The 18,233-nt window shown below is 38.4% G+C and overlaps 3 protein-coding genes across 6 annotated transcripts; all 3 read left to right on the top strand.

Moving 5' to 3' along the window:
• The first annotated feature begins 1,906 nt into the window (after positions 1 to 1,906).
• LOC122035198 lies at positions 1,907 to 5,171 on the top strand. 3 transcript variants are annotated; one of them, XM_042594606.1, is made up of 4 exons: positions 1,911 to 2,054; positions 2,142 to 2,258; positions 4,623 to 4,723; positions 4,807 to 5,171. In XM_042594606.1, exons 3-4 carry the CDS (start codon positions 4,630 to 4,632, stop codon positions 4,950 to 4,952), a joined length of 240 nt encoding a protein of 79 aa, XP_042450540.1. In that variant the 5' UTR covers positions 1,911 to 2,054; positions 2,142 to 2,258; positions 4,623 to 4,629; the 3' UTR covers positions 4,953 to 5,171. The 3 variants fall into 3 exon arrangements, with proteins under 3 accessions (XP_042450539.1, XP_042450540.1, XP_042450538.1); XM_042594604.1 differs by having other exon boundaries at positions 1,915 to 2,054; positions 2,230 to 2,258; XM_042594605.1 differs by lacking the exon at positions 2,142 to 2,258 and having other exon boundaries at positions 1,907 to 2,054.
• A 1,646-nt stretch (positions 5,172 to 6,817) lies between these two features.
• Positions 6,818 to 8,702, top strand: LOC122034981. Its single transcript, XM_042594335.1, has one exon. The coding sequence runs from the start codon at positions 7,128 to 7,130 to the stop codon at positions 8,562 to 8,564; it is 1,437 nt and encodes a 478-aa protein (XP_042450269.1). The 5' UTR covers positions 6,818 to 7,127; the 3' UTR covers positions 8,565 to 8,702.
• Positions 8,703 to 9,530: 828 nt separating this feature from the next.
• On the top strand, positions 9,531 to 17,999 carry LOC122034982 (MOB kinase activator-like 1A). Of its 2 annotated transcripts, XM_042594336.1 has the most exons (11): positions 9,531 to 10,013; positions 10,085 to 10,187; positions 10,257 to 10,330; positions 10,421 to 10,552; positions 13,532 to 13,711; positions 14,393 to 14,441; positions 15,564 to 15,672; positions 15,848 to 15,941; positions 17,165 to 17,298; positions 17,408 to 17,571; positions 17,737 to 17,999. In XM_042594336.1, exons 5-11 carry the CDS (start codon positions 13,689 to 13,691, stop codon positions 17,809 to 17,811), a joined length of 648 nt encoding a protein of 215 aa, XP_042450270.1. In that variant the 5' UTR covers positions 9,531 to 10,013; positions 10,085 to 10,187; positions 10,257 to 10,330; positions 10,421 to 10,552; positions 13,532 to 13,688; the 3' UTR covers positions 17,812 to 17,999. The 2 variants fall into 2 exon arrangements, with proteins under 2 accessions (XP_042450270.1, XP_042450272.1); XM_042594338.1 differs by lacking the exons at positions 9,531 to 10,013; positions 10,085 to 10,187; positions 10,257 to 10,330; ... (3 more) ...; positions 15,564 to 15,672; positions 15,848 to 15,941 and adding an exon at positions 16,823 to 16,873 and having other exon boundaries at positions 17,151 to 17,298.
• The last annotated feature ends 234 nt before the right edge of the window (positions 18,000 to 18,233 follow it).

Genomic DNA, 18,233 nt, shown 5'->3' with positions numbered 1-18,233 from the left:
GAATGTACTATTGACTATCAAGCAGTTGGAGGGGAGATATTTGAAAATTTTGGCTTCACTTGCACTAGTCTAGCATGTTAATGCGAAAGCATATTATTTGGTGAAACCGCTAGTTTCATATCTTGTGTTGATGTCTAGTTGATATGAAGCGATTAAGGGAAGGAAAACATGCAAGTATTTATTGTTCCATTCGTATCCTATTGAGTTTAGATCTATGACTCACTGGCATTTGTACTTTATCAAGTATTGGTATGATATACAGTATGTACAGGTCCAAGGATGGACCAAGGTAGGCACAAGATTGAGATTCTGAACATCGATTAGTTGGAGTCATGGAAATTGAAGTTGGCTAAGAAATGATAAAACTTCAAAAACTGAAACAACTCAGATTTTGAACTAACCTTCTATTTGTGACTGCTTAGAAGTTCATTCTTTTGTGTACAATTTCAGTTTATTATTTGCACACAGTTTCGGTTTGACTAGTACATGAAGTTTTCCTTGATCGATTGTTCAGTGTGATGGCCACTTATGAATGCTTTGTGATCACTACTTAGATTGTAGAAATTTGTCGTAGCACAGTTACCATGCTTCAAAGGTTTGAAAGGCTCAAACAAGCTATATCGAAACCTCGAATTGTTTGCCGGAAACTGTTTTGTTCTTTCAGGGACGGATGAATTTCGATGAGTATTTCTTTGAAGGATCATGCTTTGTGATGATTACTTGTGATTGTAGAAATTTATCGTAGCATGGTTACCATGCTTCAAAGGTCGGAAAAGCCCCAAACAAGCTATATCCAAACCTCAAATTGTTGCCGGAAACTGTATTGTTCTTTCAGGTACACATGAATTTCTTATGAGAGTATTTGTTCGATCGATCGTGCTTTGTGATTACTACTTTCGATTGTAGAAGTTTATCATAGCACAGTTATCATGCTTCAAAGGTCTAAAAGGCTCGAACAAGCTGTATCCAAACCTCAAATTGTTGGCTGAAAACAGTATTGTTCTTTCAGGTACACATGAATTTCTTATGAGTATTTCTTGGATCGATCATGCTTTGTGATGACTTCTTTCGATTGTAGAAATTTATCGAAGCACGGTTACCAAGCTTCAAAGGTCTGAAAGGCTCGAACAAGCAATAAGTAGTTGTGACCAGGTACATTTATATTTGGCACTTTCGAAGATCTAGTCTAAAGCATATACTTCAATTGCCAATTCTAAACTTGTAACGTTGTCTATATACTAGAGTATACTTGCAATGCGTTACTCGGATTCGATTCCGATAACAAGTAGTTGACCGATGCATATGGAGATGCTGTTGTGATTCAGTTTTTATTTTATTTTAATTTATTTAGTTTAATCGAATAAAAAATTTAAAAATCTAAATAGAATCAAATAAATAAAAAAAATAACTTTTTTAAAATGAAATGTTAAAATAATTAAATTGAATTTCAAATTTAATCAATTCCATCAATTTATTTAGTTTAACAACTTTTATGTTTTTATTTACCAGTACCAACTAATTATACGGGGCACTTTGTCCTGTCTGTAATTGATATTATTGAAAGCCAAATCAACCAATAGTAACATATAGTATTTTTATTTTATTTATAGTTCATTTATTTTAATTGATTTATTTATTATAACAAATATTAAATAGCCAATTTTCTGTCCCTTACACTCCATTCTAATTAAATTAACTATTTAAAATTTTGCTAAATTCCTTGTATGCTATTTATTTGTTTATTTTTTTCACAATTTTGGAATCTAAATAAATTTTCAATTAATAATCAAAATCTCCTTCCTCTAAATTCATTCAGATTCATATCAATCTTGAAAACTCATTTTGTATTTATTAAACAAACAAAATAAATGCATACTAAAATCTGCAATGATCTAAATTAATTCTATTTTGAAAATTAATTGGGCTGCTTCTCGCTGAAGCTTCAAGATTCGCGGCCCAAACCCTTCCTATTTATTCCCCTTCTTATTTATTCTTATCCTTCGTGGAAGTTTCGGCACCGCATCAGGGAGCAATCTCGAAGGCGCAGTAGAGAGGTAAACCTCGCGATCCGACTTTGTCTCAGTATTTTTTTTTCCTTCAATTTTGATACTTCTTTTTGGCACTTTGACTGTTCGATCTAGGGTTAGTGTTCCATTAGTTTCCCGATCTGTTGTGACTTCTTATTTATTCCCATTCTTATCCCTTCGTGGACGTTTCGGCACCGCATAGAGGAGCGATCTCGAAGGCGCAGCAGAGAGGTAAACCTCGCGATCCGATTTTGTCTCAGTATTTATTTTTCTATTTTGATACTTGTTTTTGGCACTTCGATTAACTTCCCGATCTGTTGTGTCGGTACAGGATTCATTTCTAATGATTTCTTTCTTTTTTTTTTACTGACAATTTGGCATTTAGGGTTCTTAAAATCCATAGGGACTCAATTTTACAATTAGGCTGATAGGGTATTTTGTCTTAGTTTTTTTTCCCCTCCTATTTTGATACTGTTTGATCTATGATTTGGGTGCCATTAAATTGAGTCCCTATGGGCTTTAAGAACCCTAAATGTCCAATTGTCCAGTAAAAAAAGGAATAAAGCGTTAGAAATGAATTCTGTACCAATAATAACAGATCGGGAAGCTAATGGAACCCAAATCCTAGATCAAACAATTGAGGTGCCAACAACAAGTATCAAAATAGAGAACAGGGGCAAGGATCAATTAACTGCTCACCCAGTTCAACAGGCTAGAACTATAGAAATTAACCTCAAATGAATTTTTTCTTTTCAAAAACATTAGATATTTTTTTTTTTTCAATCTATGAAGAGAGAAACATTTTAATAGTCAATAATATTCATAATATTTTAATAGCCTTAATAGTATGATTCAATATAAACCAACTCATTTGCCTTGAATTTTCCTATGTGGTATTATTTCTCCTTTCCATTGGAGCCAATTTTGGAAACCTCTTAAATTTTCCATTGTGAGACTATTCCACTTCTAACTTTTTCAATTTGTTTTAACCATCCAACACCTAATTTATTAAGTTTATAAAGACTATTTGACTATATGATATGTTCAACAATAACTTGCCAAAGGATATGTTTAGTAATAGAAGTTCAAGGTCTTCTCTGACTCAGTTGATGCACTCTAGAATATCAATTTACGGTCGACACTTTAAAAATTACATAATATAGAGAACAACACAAGTTGATATGAGAAAACCATCTTAATCGTCAAATTGAGCAGTCATGGGCTTTAAGAACTCTAAATGCCCAATCCTCCAGTAAAAAAGGAAGAAAGTGGGCATTTAGGGTTCTTAAAGCCCATAAGGACTCAATTTTACAATTAAGAGGGTAGGGTTCTTTTGTCAACACTTTCTTCCTCTTTTACTGGACAATTGGGCATTTAGGGTTCTTAAAGCCCGTGACTGCACAATTTGACGATTAGGATGGTTTTTGCATATCAACTTGTGCAATGTTCTATTGTGGATTTACATTTGATGAAATATTGTAAGACTTCCCTTTTTACATCTCTATATTCTGTAATTAAGTGTTGACTGTAAATTGATGTTCTAGAACGCATCAACTGAGTCAGAGAAGACCTTGAACTTCTATTACTAAACATATCCTTTGGCAAGTTATTGTTGAACATATCATATAGTCAAATAGTCTTTATAAATTTAATAAATTAGTAGGTGTTGGATGGTTAATCAGATAAAAAAGTGACTTAATAAGAGAGTTAAATGAGAAACAAATTGAAAAAGTTAAAAGTGGAATAGTCTCACAATGGAAAATTTAAGTGGTTTCCAAAATTGGCTCCAATGGAAAGGTGAAATAATCCCACATAGGAAAATTCAAGGCAAATGAGTTAGTTTATATTGAATCACACTATTAAGGCTATTAAAATATTATTGACTAGTAAAATGTTTCTCTTCATAGATTGAAAAAAATTTATCTAATATATATATATTTTTAAAAGTCCATTTGAGGTTAATTTCTATAGTTCTAGCTTGTTGAACTGGGTGAGCAGTCACAAGAGCGGTACCACTACAACGTTGTGGGTCGACCATCGAACTCTCCCCCCATGTCTATATAAATATATGCCATTCGACACAAAAATTCCTGTGATAATCTTGTCAATGCCCAATGAACCAAAGATCTTCATGAAAAGGATAGTGTTAGTAATCATATAATCTTTCAGGTTGCCCAATAAAGGGAAAAAATTTATATAGTCCATTATTGAGTAAAGTTGTAGACCTCACTGGTGTTGCAGTATAAAAAAGTATGTTTATTACTTTCTTAAACAAATGAGACATGAATCGATGAAAGAAAAAATAGTTATGTTTGACAATGTACACCAAAATAATATTGTTGACCCTGGTAAGATAAGCTATTCCATACATTTTTTCTTTGAAGAATATTATACCTCTGGGCATTTCTTAATTACACTTATTGCCTATATTATCCATTTATTCAGAAAGATTCTTAATGTTATATACGTTTTAGGTGTTGTTATCCATGTTTTAGGTGTTGTTACTAATTATAGTTCCACTTTCTGTATTCTTGCTTTTTATATTGTTTTGCTGAAGTACTTGTAAGTTAAAATCTTGGAATCGGTGCGCTGTAGTTCAAGCATGTCGGCAGCAAAAATTATCGGAGCTATCGCGGGATCTGTAACCATTTCATACGTATGCCATACCTTAATTTCTGACAAAAAGATATTTGGAGGTCAGTTATATTACACAGCATCTGGAGCATCACTACTTCCAATTTGTCATAGTGAGGTAACTGCTGCATTTGTTTCAAACCAGGTACGACTCCAAAAACAGTCGCCGACAAGGAATGGTGGGAGGCAACTGATAAAAAGTTCCAGGCCTGGCCTCGTACCGCTGGACCGCCCGTCGTCATGAACCCAATTAGCCGGCAAAACTTCATCGTTAAATCACCTGAATCGTGAAGCAAATGGTAGCCACTCAACTTTTCCCGCACCAAGTTTTGCTAAACTTCGGGTAGCAAGTTTGAATTCTAAAGTGGTGCTGAACTTTAGGTTTGAAGTTTTTCAAATTTAACCTGGTTGATGTTTACTTTTAACACTGCATGGATTGCTGGAGATGTGCTTTGGTTGTAATAATACTCCAGAATGATTTCAGTTTTTTTTCCCGATGATCTCATATTACGACAACCTGTCTGTTCGACTGCCTGAAACAAAGGTAAGCTTGGATGCTAAGCTGATGCAGGTTGTGCCGAGTTGGTTGATTTCTTATCGTACCGCACTTAAAAGCTTTTGCTGTTCTTAACAATCTGATTCCTTTCTAGTAAAAGGAAGGAGATGCATTAAAGTAGTTTTAAACTGATCTAGTTCAGGTGTTTTAAGTGACGAGTTAGCACATACTTTGTTGCCCGACATGACTTTTAACGGGCAAGCAGTCCCCTAGGCTGAGTGATTCTGATAGGATTTGATATGCTGTCCAATTACTGTGTCCCACAATTCGAATAATATCATGCGTTTACCATATGTCGAGGGGTAGTATAAGGTTATATAAATAATATAGGTAATGGTAAAAACTAAAGATGTCTATTTAAAAGCTCATTTTTTTCATCAATTATATATATATTTTTTATCTTTTCCTTTAATAAATTATAATGATTTAGACATCGAAAGAATTTTATGTGGATGTAGGATTCTTTGGATCATTTTTTGCAATTCAGAAGATGACCCCTTTGCATGTATTGGTAGGACGAATAATTCTTATTCATAAAATAGATGAGGACTATTCATCTCCATCAATACATGTAAAGATATCATCTTCTGGATCGTATTTTGCGATTCAAGAAATCTATTCTCGATAATTTTTGTGTTATTCTTATAGAGTCCATTATTAAAAAAAAATATATCAACCATTTTCAATTAGAAAGAAAAACAATTGTCTCTCAGTTACAAATATAATTATTTATATTTTCCTCCTAATGGATGTTTAATTAATTTTTTTCCCTCGACAATGGTTTTATGCGAATTCGAACTATCACGCATTAGCTTTAGCTTAAAATCCTCCAATCTTTTTTTTACTACAATACCAAAATGATTATTTAATGTATTAAGAAATCATTTGATTATTTATACTTCCACTCAAATAATGACTATATCGGAGAGAAGGTAGGTGATGATTTATATTAAACGGCGTTACATTAGGTTCATGATAAAATATAGATAGAAAAATTATAAGGAATATTTTGCTCTAACAACATTTATTATCTTGATGGTCTTATGATCTATTATTAGATGAGAATAAATTAGGAAATCAAAATTAACTATTATATGAAAGGATAATTCTTCGATCTTTATTAGAACTTAGCCATTAATCATTATATGGAAAGATAATTCTTATATTATCAGGGTGGCAAATAATGCCGGTATATTTTCAAAAATAGAAGGGAAAGAATTGAATTATGGAAGGAAAAGGTCATACTTTCTTGTAAAAAATGCAAATTATAAACTAATATTTACCGACTATTTAAATACGTTAAAATAAGAAAGCCTTCAAGGTAAATTTATCTACAGATAGAAATTGACTAGAATTAATTCAAAGGGTAAAATATTATTCGATTTTTTAATATAAAATTTTGAGTCGGCAAAAATTAATTAGAAAAGACGAATTTTAATACATGGATCTATTTTCTCCTTTCTTTCCAAAAAGGTCCTAAATTTTCGGCCCAGCAATAGATCGTGGCCGCCGTCATTGCCCAATCTGGACGATCTCCACCGTCGGATCGATCGGAGCACTCGTTCATTAGCCCAACGTCTTCGACCCGTTCTCAATCTCCTCCCCTTCCCCCGTCGCCCTGCCTGCTATTTCTTCTTCCCTTGTCACAAGCTCCGCTTGACTCGTCGTTGATCCTCTCCGCCTTCGATCCCTTCCGGCCATCCTTCCCTTTCGCATCGTCGCGAATAGGAATCGGATCTGGTTTCGGCAGCCGCCGCCTTGTCGTCGGATTGACGCCGCGAGAGGAGTTTTCGACTGCCAACGGCGAAAAAAAAATCCGATCTTGGAGAGTTTGGGATTAGGGTTTTTGGTCCTTCGCCGGTGGGAGATCGAGGGAGCTGTCTCGCAGGTAAAGATTCTCCGGGAATAGTATGGCCGGGGAGCGAGGTGAGGTAAGCGGCTACCTCATGGATCCGTGTCTTTATAACAGTCTTCCTTCCCTACCTCCACCGGAAAGTCGCGATCTTGGATCGCCGTGGTCGCCCTCCGCCCACGCGCCCTACTCTCCGTCCAACGTGCTGTCGACGCCGGATGTGCTGCCTGCCGATCCCGCCCACGCCGCTGACAGCGTTTACCCTTCCTCCTCCGAGCTCCTTCTGTTGTACGATGAGCACGATGTTACTTCTTCTACTTCAGAGTCGCCGGGAGTCGATGGGAATGAACCGTTAGCTCGAGAGCCGCTGCGCCTGGTGCGCCGCGATGTTGATGCCCAAATCGCCGTTCCATCGCCTTCTCAGCCTTCCCTGAGAGCTGGGCATGATCGAGTTGAGACGGCCTATGCCCATGTTCGCCTGAGCGAGCTCACTGCTCGTGGCAACACTCTCTCTGCTCAGCATCAGCTCCTCCAACACCCAGAGTACCGTTTCCAGAGGTTGCTAGAATTGCTGCGAATTCGTAGGTCGATCACCACCGAAGTGCAGGGGCTCGATGCTGTTCCCAATCCCTTGACAAACCCTGAAAGGTTGATGCATGACATTATGCAATCTCATAGGGCAATGGAGGATGCCAAGAAGGCCACCGAAAGCGAGAAGTCGGGAGATGTGGAGAACAAAAAAGATGATAGTTCCGCAGCTAATTTCGAGTGCAACATTTGTTATGAGCTCGCCAAGGCACCAGTGGTTACTCCTTGTGGTCATCTCTATTGTTGGTCTTGTTTGTATCAGTGGCTTCATGCTCATTCTGTCAATTCTGAATGCCCTGTCTGCAAAGGGCAGGTACTTGAAGTTAATGTAACTCCTATTTATGGTCGCGGAGGAGACGAAACGAAAGATCTTAAGCAAGACAACGGCGATGAGGAATCAGGTTTGAAGATTCCTCCCCGGCCCTCAGCTAACAGAATTGAAAATTTGAGGCCACAATTGCGGCAGAGACTGGAAGAAGGAATAGCAAACTCATGGAGGAATTCTATGAATGAAGACACACATGATGAGCACAGAACAGGACCTCGCTCATCTAGGAGACAGGAAAGGTCTAGTGCTGCACGAACTGCGGTGAGGAGAAGGCCGGTTCGAAGAATGCAACGGGAGGAGGGGAGGGGTTCAAACTCTACTGGAATCGGCTTGCGTGGGGATGAGTCATTGAGCTACCCAATTATTCCACCTCTGGTCTTCCATGGCGGAGTTGTTCCATTTCAACAAGCTGGACTATCATCGTTGTCTAATAGTCTTGAGCCTCTACTACAACATAGGGATAGTGCTGGGTCAGTAGTTGCTGCAGACCAAGCATCGGCTTCGAGAGGGAACCCCCCAGACTTGGCTTTTTCCAATGTAGGTGGAAGTCGTCGTACCCGTGCTAGAAGGATGCACTAAATTACCTTCAAATTATATGGTGAACAATTTCAGTGACCCTTTCCCCTCTTATTTTGTTTTGAAATCGCTTGTCTTATTCTAAGTTTTAATTAAGTCACAGAATTATGATGAATACAGATGTGTTTTGGTAGAACGAAATCTTATTTGTTCATGTACAGGTGAAATTACCAAAAGGCTTGGGATAGATCGGCGGTAAGAGACTGAGGGGGTGTTTGGTTGATGGGTTTGGGAATGAGGGAATGAAATGATTGTAAAAGATAGTGTTTGGATTGTGAGTTTGAGAATCACATTTTGGGAATGATTACCAGATTTATGGGAATCAACCAAACCCATATAACTTGATGAGTTTCATTTCCATTCCTATTCCCATTCCACCCTACTATCAAACCCATACCCATAGTCATTCCTATCATTTAACCAAACACCCCTTGATATTTAACCAAACAGTCAATAAAAAACAGTCAAGACTCAAATGTGTGCGACTGTGAATTGTTCAGTTAAATTTGCAACTTCTTTCGAGGACATATGGAAATCACATGAGCTAAGCTCCATATCCTACTAAGAGTTTGCCTAAGCTAAATCTTTCGATAATACTTGCCCAACTATGCGAGGAATGTACTATTGACTATCAAGCAGTTGGAGGGGAGATATTTGAAAATTTTGGCTTCACTTGCACTAGTCTAGCATGTTAATGCGAAAGCATATTATTTGGTGAAACCGCTAGTTTCATATCTTGTGTTGATGTCTAGTTGATATGAAGCGATTAAGGGAAGGAAAACATGCAAGTATTTATTGTTCCATTCGTATCCTATTGAGTTTAGATCTATGACTCACTGGCATTTGTACTTTATCAAGTATTGGTATGATATACAGTATGTACAGGTCCAAGGATGGACCAAGGTAGGCACAAGATTGAGATTCTGAACATCGATTAGTTGGAGTCATGGAAATTGAAGTTGGCTAAGAAATGATAAAACTTCAAAAACTGAAACAACTCAGATTTTGAACTAACCTTCTATTTGTGACTGCTTAGAAGTTCATTCTTTTGTGTACAATTTCAGTTTATTATTTGCACACAGTTTCGGTTTGACTAGTACATGAAGTTTTCCTTGATCGATTGTTCAGTGTGATGGCCACTTATGAATGCTTTGTGATCACTACTTAGATTGTAGAAATTTGTCGTAGCACAGTTACCATGCTTCAAAGGTTTGAAAGGCTCAAACAAGCTATATCGAAACCTCGAATTGTTTGCCGGAAACTGTTTTGTTCTTTCAGGGACGGATGAATTTCGTACGAGAGTATTTCTTTGAAGGATCATGCTTTGTGATGATTACTTGTGATTGTAGAAATTTATCGTAGCATGGTTACCATGCTTCAAAGGTCGGAAAAGCCCCAAACAAGCTATATCCAAACCTCAAATTGTTGCCGGAAACTGTATTGTTCTTTCAGGTACACATGAATTTCTTATGAGAGTATTTGTTCGATCGATCGTGCTTTGTGATTACTACTTTCGATTGTAGAAGTTTATCATAGCACAGTTATCATGCTTCAAAGGTCTAAAAGGCTCGAACAAGCTGTATCCAAACCTCAAATTGTTGGCTGAAAACAGTATTGTTCTTTCAGGTACACATGAATTTCTTATGAGTATTTCTTGGATCGATCATGCTTTGTGATGACTTCTTTCGATTGTAGAAATTTATCGAAGCACGGTTACCAAGCTTCAAAGGTCTGAAAGGCTCGAACAAGCAATAAGTAGTTGTGACCAGGTACATTTATATTTGGCACTTTCGAAGATCTAGTCTAAAGCATATACTTCAATTGCCAATTCTAAACTTGTAACGTTGTCTATATACTAGAGTATACTTGCAATGCGTTACTCGGATTCGATTCCGATAACAAGTAGTTGACCGATGCATATGGAGATGCTGTTGTAGAACCTGTAAGACGAGCCACCTCTACCTGACTCCCCGACCCCTGACCCAGATCAGGTACTTCAAAGATCTAGCCGACAACATATGCTTAACTTTCAATTGCCAATTCGATGCTCGTAACCTGGTCTATATATTGAGTACTCTAAGGGTATGTTTGGTTGGGGATTATCCTTGATAACTTTGGTTATCCATCTAAGGATATCAACGAAAATCCTGTTTGGTTTAGGTAATCAATGATTCTCGAGTAATGTTCCATGCTTGATGATCCCGTCCGGAAGCTGAGTCAGACGGACCGTAGGGGTGATGTGGCTAAAATGTTGATCGAATCGCTATAGCCTGGAGGGGGGGAGGGTATACTGAGCTGTTTTTTATGTTGACCAAGTTGTCAGAAGTCCTCTTGTCAATGCTACCTGCAGTCAATGATCAGGTTACCCTGGTACCCTGATGCTCGAGGCAGATCCAACGAATATATAAGGAACAAAACCAATAGTAGAGTAATGAAATGCGTATAGAATAAAAATGGAGAAGGTACTCTGGCCCAAGGGGGCACTCTCCAATGGATCGGTGAGCTGGTTGGGGCGCTGCTCGAGTTGTCGTGACCCAGAAGAGTAGATGACTCCGAGCAAGATGAAGAGCTAGATCTGACGACACCTAGTCAAGCGCGATCTGAGTTCGGAAGATGATATGCAGGCCGGGATCTAGCAGCAACATGTAGATCAGGATATGACATCGGCACGTAGGTCGGGATATGACCTCGACACGCAGGCCGGGATATGACTCGGCACGCAGGCCGAGATTGGACATCGTCACACAAGCCGGGATAGGATATCAACACGTAGGCCGGAATATAACAACGACACAAAGGTCGAAACACAAGAACGACACACAAGTCGGATGGCTACAATGTTGGAATATAGCAAGGCAATAGAGCCGAATGGCGATAGCTGCGGGGGCTCAGAAGCCGAAGACGGGTCCGATCGGCGATGTCAAGCAGAATGCTGGATTGTCGGATCAAACATCGGGCTGTGCAAAACACGAATAGATATCGAGTCTGAAGGCAGGAGCGTAGATAAGTCGATTCAATGGTGGGGTGCTGACTGGTAGGATCTGACCTAGCGGGTGCCTGCATTAGCGGCGCGGCGGCCTGGGCAGCGAGGGAGGAGGAGGCGGTGTGCTAAGGAGGCGGTAATGTGCCTGGGAGATGGCAACATGTGCGAGGGGCGGTAGCGTGCGTGAGGTCGAGCCTAACGACGTCTTTGTAAGGGGAAAAGAAAGGGGCAGCGAAGGCAAGGCTAGCGAAGGAGGTTGCTTGCAGGAGAGAAAAGACAAGAGGAGATGTCGTTGCCGGCTGCCAGCGACGTGGTGAGTGGCATGCGTGAGAGGCTCTCGTGGCGCGGTAGCGTCGGAGTGGAGAGGAAGAAGAAAAGGGACTACTGACAACAGAGATGGTCGAGCGAGCGACAAGGAGGGCAGTGGGCTGTCGGCATATTGGTGAGCTCAAGTGGAGGCCACGACAGGTGACGTCGAAGGTGTCCTGGGCCGATTGTGCGACGGAGAAGACACGAAGGAAGGAACCCCCTTGTGAGAGAAAGAGGAAGGAGGGTCCGACCGCGTGAGGCGGCCCCTGAAGGGCGGCGGCCCCTGAAGGGCGGCGGCCCGATGAGCGATGGAGGCGTTGAAGGCGATGTTGGCACGGATAGGGAAGAGGGGAGGAAAGCGACAGGAGAACTCTGGTGGCAATCCACTATGGTGGAGAGGTCGCCGATGAGCGTTGGCGGATGCTAGAAAAGAGATGGGGAGGCAGTGCGTGGGCTGCTGGCGTGGAGAGGGAGGCGATGCCAACGATGGACACAAAACCCAAACTCCCCTTGTGTGAGCCGGTGGAGCAGACACCAAGAAGCTCCCTTTTTCCTTGAACAGTGTGCATTTAAAGTCCTAAATAGTCGAATGACAAAAATGTTCATGCCCTTCTCCCTAATTACCTTGGGCCCCCTTAATGTCTCCGTATCACCTGACATGTTAGTAAAAGGGACATGGAATATAAAATCGAAAAATCTCGAAATTTTTTTTTTCTTGTCCTAAATAGTGGAATGACAAAAATGTCCATGCCCTTTTCCCTAATTACCTTGGGTAGTTGGGCCCCCTTAACGCCTCCGTATCACCTGATATTTCAGTAAAAGAGGGCATGGAATATGGAATTCGAAGATTTTAAAAAATTGAGATTTTTCTTGATTTTGAGATTAATGAATTTTTTTTATCAAAAATATTTTCTGATGAGAGAAAAATGTAAATAAAAAATATAAAAAAACTTAAAAAAAAAAAAGTAAAAAAGCATAAAAAAATTTCAAAAACGTAAAAAATTTTAAAAAATGTATAAAAAAGAGAAAAAGACGTAAAAAATAGTAAAACAAAAAAGGAAAAAAAAATTAGAAAAACGTAAAATGAAGTAAATAATTGTAAAAAAAGAAAAACAATGGAAAAAAAATAAAAAGAAACGTAAAAAATTTAAAAAAAAAAGAAAACTGTAAAAAAGAAAAGTAAAAAAAATATAAAACATGTAAATTTTGTTAGGTTAAATCAAATAATTCGTATTATATAACTAAAATTATATAATTATGATAATTTAAATGAAACGCATCCTAAAAATGTGCATTATATTTATTCAACAATGTCTTGTCGTCGTATCGATCTCCCGATCCGATCCAACCCGACCCAGAGTAGGTCAGGCCTCACTTGGCATGCTCCAAAATAAAGACCGAATTATATCAGGTATGGCGATCAGATCAAACCATTGGCGGGGCGGAGCGGTTCGGTTCGGTTCGGCACCTCTAACTTTGTCCAATCATCTTCTCATGATTGAGAATAAAAAGAATTTCGTGTCTGGTGGTGCGATCCAGCCAGGCGATTGAATAAGACGTCAATGCAAACAAACACAGAACAGGCTTTCCGACTAATAATCTTGTTTTATTACCTGTCAGATCACTATTGGTTTTCTTATGCCGACACCAAGGCTGTTGCCTGCCTCCGTATTTTCAGGGACCAGAAACCGAGCGGCAGGACGCGAGACGCCGAGTTCCTCGTCCTTTTTATATCTCTCCGGGCCGCAGAAGCTCCGAGCTCTCTCCGCGCCATCGACGACCGGGAGGAACGAAGAGGAACGTGATCCAGCTCTCGCGATCAGATCCGACCGACCATGAGTCTCTTCGGTCTCGGACGGTACCCTCTTCCTCGATTTCGATCTAGTTCTTTGAATCGTTTCGCTTTCATCGATCCAATCTCGTCGATTTTGCGGCTGCAAGTGGATTCCTGAGCTGATGTATTCCCAAATTGATTGAAATCACGGATGGGACTTTTGCGTTTTGAGGGTTTGTTTTCTTCTTTCGTTTTCATCGTTTCCTCGGTCCATCTCGATAATTCTTCAGTCTGGGAGCCACGCGATTCGTCTTTCACGGATGGGATGTGTTGCAATTATCGGTTGATCCCTTATCAAGAGCTATCCATTGTTTGTTAAGTGTGTCCACAATTTGGTACTGGGATCGCGTTGATGTTTAGGTTGCAGAATGAAAATTTCCTACTTTTTCCCGTTTGAGGTGCATGGTATTACATTTTAGTCGCATAGATGCCGCTTCGAATTAGACTGGTTGGTTGGTAGAACTAGGGATCAACTTCTTGGATTTTGTAAAAATTCGGCATAAAGTTCTCATGCAACTCAAAATTGGTTCAATTGGCTACGTGATCTTCTCTGTATTTGTTTGCGCAAGTTACTGCAGCAAACTTAAACAGTGATCTAGACGTGTATAGTTCCATAGATTGAGGGCTATCTCCATTCGAAGCACAAGGAACTTTTTCAACGAATTCATCAAATGTTCTTCTGCTTACGTGCACATATTCTTCCAGGAACCAGCGGACTTTTCGACCAAAGAAGAGTGCCCCTTCTGGGAGTAAGGTAATGACTCCATATGCTTTCTTATTCATGCATAAATTAGTGACTACCAACAACACTTTTTATAGGAGTAGATAAGATGTTTAGGTTATTCTTATGACATTTTTTCATTAAAAGTAATTTTCTATTCTAACTTCAATTAGTGAAGGAAAAGCATATGCTACAGATCAGTAGTTCTATAGAAATGAACCTTTTATTTATCTAGCCAGTTCACTCGGTATTATTTCTGTAAATCATACTGGTTATGTGTTTGGTTCAACCATAAGAATTCATATTGCTTGTTGAAGACAGAAGTACTTAATCCTTTTTAAGTAAATGTTTGAGGCAGTATCAATTGCCATGGATTATCTTCTTTTGAAAATGCCCTTGTTTATGTGGGAGAAGAAATGGGGCTAATAGATATTTAAAATGAGTGCTGATTCATCTGATCCGTGTTTTGGTCAAAAGTTAGCTATTCCTCAACATGTAATGAGATGTGGTCCATGTGCTTTATGCTAACCTGCTTTTTATTGACAATTGATTCCATTTTGTTGTTTCAATTGTTGTTTCTTGTCTGGCTCACATGTGTTTTGTCCCTTCTCCTTTTTCTTTTCTTGGTAGTTTTGTTTTTTCCTGTTTAGATGTCAAATTCATATCCAAGTGACATTGCCTGATGGAGAGAGATTTCATTTCAATGCTGGCTCACATGTCTTTTGTCTTTTTTATGCAACATGAACTTTGTCTTTTTTTACTTGGCAGCTGTATTTTCCATTGTTTAAATGTGAAATTCATACCCAAGTGATATTGCTTAATGGAAAGAAATTTCATCACAATGCAAGATAAAAACCATTTATATAGGCAAGAGAGGATGGAAATGGTTGTTTAAACTTTCCCCGGATATGAGATTACACTTGGATGTTTGTTTTTCTTAATAATTATGGTTGCCCATGGTCATATATCAGTGAGGATCCATGGGACCATTTCCTTTGCTAATATTTACTCCTCCCCTGGTTACATACACCTAGTTACATATGCAATTTTATCTTATGATATCTTGAATAAGTTCTCACTAATGCTGTGTGTTATTAGACCTATAAATTAAAGAATGAGCATTCCTAAGTCATTTTCTGTCCCTTTTATTTGTAGGGGGCCCAACTCAGGAAGCATATTGATGCAACATTAGGTAGTGGGAACCTAAGGGAAGCAGTGAAGCTTCCACCTGGTGAAGACTTAAACGAGTGGCTAGCTGTCAACAGTAATATTCTTCATATTTTTCAAATTAATATTTTACTCGAGTTGTTTTTGTGATTCTCTGATATTGTATGTTCATATTCATCATATGATCCTAGAAAGTTGTTTCGATATATCTCAGAAAAAGTTTCTTCAGTTGGTGGGAAGTGAAACTAAATGCTCTGTTTTTGTCGTTTCAGCTGTCGATTTCTTCAATCAAGTGAATTTGCTTTATGGCACACTGACAGAATTCTGTACACCAGAGAATTGTCCGACAATGACTGCAGGGCCAAAGTACGCTAGATAAAAAACTTCATTCCCGTTCTTGAATATTACATTGTGCAATACGGTCAAGTGGTTTGTTTAAGATGAAGTATTGAATGTTTGATTCGTTTGACCAAGTTGATTGTTCAATAGCCCAAAAAGAATCACTTAATTAAGGGTTAGTGTTTAACAATAAGGACTGGGAAGTCTCCCAGAGGAAAGACAAAACCACATAAAATGAAAATAGTAAACGATTTCTTGGAAAAGACATTTGATTTCTCAAAGATATTGCGGTACCTGTCCTTCCAAATGCATCTTGTGGAAAGTGTCACAAGAGTTATTCTTTGCTGCATGTTTTGTATTCAGTGGAAGGGTAAAGGTGGTGGCCTTCTGAGTGTCAAAGGCCTAGACAATCCATGGTGCGTATTATGTAATACTAATTATGTAAACTTACATATGGTTCATTGGTTAGATCTGTTCGATAACCCAACAGAAATATATTGCTTGTGATATACTAACTATATTACCTACAGGGTATTAAGTAGTGCTCAATGATGGGATAAGATTTAGGGTGCAGTTGATCTCGGGCAGTCTGTATGATGCTTTGTTGGTCTAGTTTTGCTTAACTATTGATTGTTCCAGATTTCTTTTACGGTTATTTTAACATTAAGAGGTTCCCTTCATACTAAACCATGAAAGGTAAGACCTCTTTATAAACCATGGGTTGCATAATTTCATGATTCATATGTTTTCAGTTGCATATTCTCATGTTTTGAATATATTCCATTGATGGGCCAATTACTGCAAGATACAAGTTTCAGTAAGTCTAACATTATAAATCTTTCATTTTGTCACGAGGAGATTGAAAGCTGCTAAGACTTGACCTCCATTAGGAATTAGCACTAGCAGTGAGAAAACTGATACATATGTGCAGTTGTTATTCCTGGTCATCGACCGTGCGTGTGAGTTTTTATTCTTTGAATGCACCATTCCTTAAGGAAACAAGTTCTTTTAAATTTTGTTTTTTTGTTTCTTAGACAAGGAAACTTCCCATGACATTCAATCTCCTGATTATTTTTTTACCAAATAGATTGTGTTGGCACCTCCATGTCGGCACTGAGTATTTGGTTCCATATCATCATCTCAAATTAAAATACAGTATTCTATTTTTAAGCTGATAATTTACTTTTGTGATCGTGAAATTAGTTGTGTTTGTGTAAATCATATGTTTATTTGCAGATTTGTATTTGTAGGTATGAATATCGATGGGCGGATGGTGTCCAAATAAAGAAACCTATTGAAGTCTCAGCCCCAAAGTATGTTGAGTACCTGATGGAATGGATTGAAGTTCAGCTCGATGATGAATCTATTTTTCCTCAAAAGCTTGGTAGATTCTGCCAATCCAAACAGCTCCTTTTTTTTTTATCTCTATCATTTTTCATGTACAACAGCAACTAAGGGACCGCTGTTGTTTATCGTCTGCTGTCTTTTCGTAGGAACACCTTTCCCTCCAAACTTTAAAGACGTTGTCAAGACAATATTCAAGCGGTTGTTCCGTGTTTATGCCCACATTTACCATTCACATTTTCAGAAGATTGTCAGCCTCAAGGAAGAGGCACATCTCAACACCTGCTTCAAGCATTTCATTCTCTTCACTTATGTAAGTTCGCGTCCATCACTATTTCCATCATGCATTTTCTCGTCATTTACTTTTGTGATAAATAAGTTGTGTCACCGTTTTCGGAAAAATTTGTTGGTTGTCTTTTTTGTTTGCGCAAGCAAAGAAGGTTGCGCAGGCTGATGTGTTTGTGTTACCGTGACCCAGGAGTTTGGATTGATCGACAAGAAGGAACTCGCCCCGCTGCAGGAGCTAATTGAGTCCATCATTGTTCCATATTAATTTGCTGCTAATCTTAAACACCTACATAAATAAATCTTCTTGTAATCTTAATTTCCCTGCTAAGTTTCCCTTAAGTGAAGTTTGTTGATGGTATATTGTGAGCCTATTACAAACATTAATGAACACTAATATGATTTTGTAACACATTTGGCTGAGACAACCTCAATTTAGCTGAATTTTTGATGTTCTTAGCAACATTTACCATGGGGAAATTATTTAAAGAACTACTATAAAAGAAATATTAATATTTATTTAGTTATTTATCTTTTTTGTAAATTTGTATACAAAGTAGTCAAATATTCTACGGTAATTTATCAAAAGACGTACACAGAATAAGAAATTTATCAAAAGATGTATCGTAGTTATGTATTTATCAAAGGGTGCAGTTAAGTGATGTGTAATTTTCATTTTAATCCTTCCGT

This window comes from Zingiber officinale, chromosome 11B, assembly GCF_018446385.1.
Source record: "Zingiber officinale cultivar Zhangliang chromosome 11B, Zo_v1.1, whole genome shotgun sequence".
Taxonomy (NCBI): Eukaryota; Viridiplantae; Streptophyta; class Magnoliopsida; order Zingiberales; family Zingiberaceae; genus Zingiber; species Zingiber officinale.
Note: the sequence above shows the minus strand (reverse complement) of the source record. Positions and strands in the feature narration are given on the sequence as shown.

Bases quoted from the DNA above. Each gene is read 5' to 3' on its own strand.
- LOC122035198 (XM_042594605.1), top strand. From the start codon at position 4,630: ATGTCGGCAGCAAAAATTATCGGAGCTATCGCGGGATCTGTAACCATT. The intron at 4,724-4,806 runs GTCAGTTATATT...GTTTCAAACCAG, and splicing joins TGACAAAAAGATATTTGGAG to GTACGACTCCAAAAACAGTC.
- LOC122034981 (XM_042594335.1), top strand. From the start codon at position 7,128: ATGGCCGGGGAGCGAGGTGAGGTAAGCGGCTACCTCATGGATCCGTGT.
- LOC122034982 (XM_042594336.1), top strand. From the start codon at position 13,689: ATGAGTCTCTTCGGTCTCGGACG. The intron at 15,673-15,847 runs GTAATATTCTTC...TTGTCGTTTCAG, and splicing joins CGAGTGGCTAGCTGTCAACA to CTGTCGATTTCTTCAATCAA. The intron at 17,299-17,407 runs GTAGATTCTGCC...GTCTTTTCGTAG, and splicing joins TATTTTTCCTCAAAAGCTTG to GAACACCTTTCCCTCCAAAC.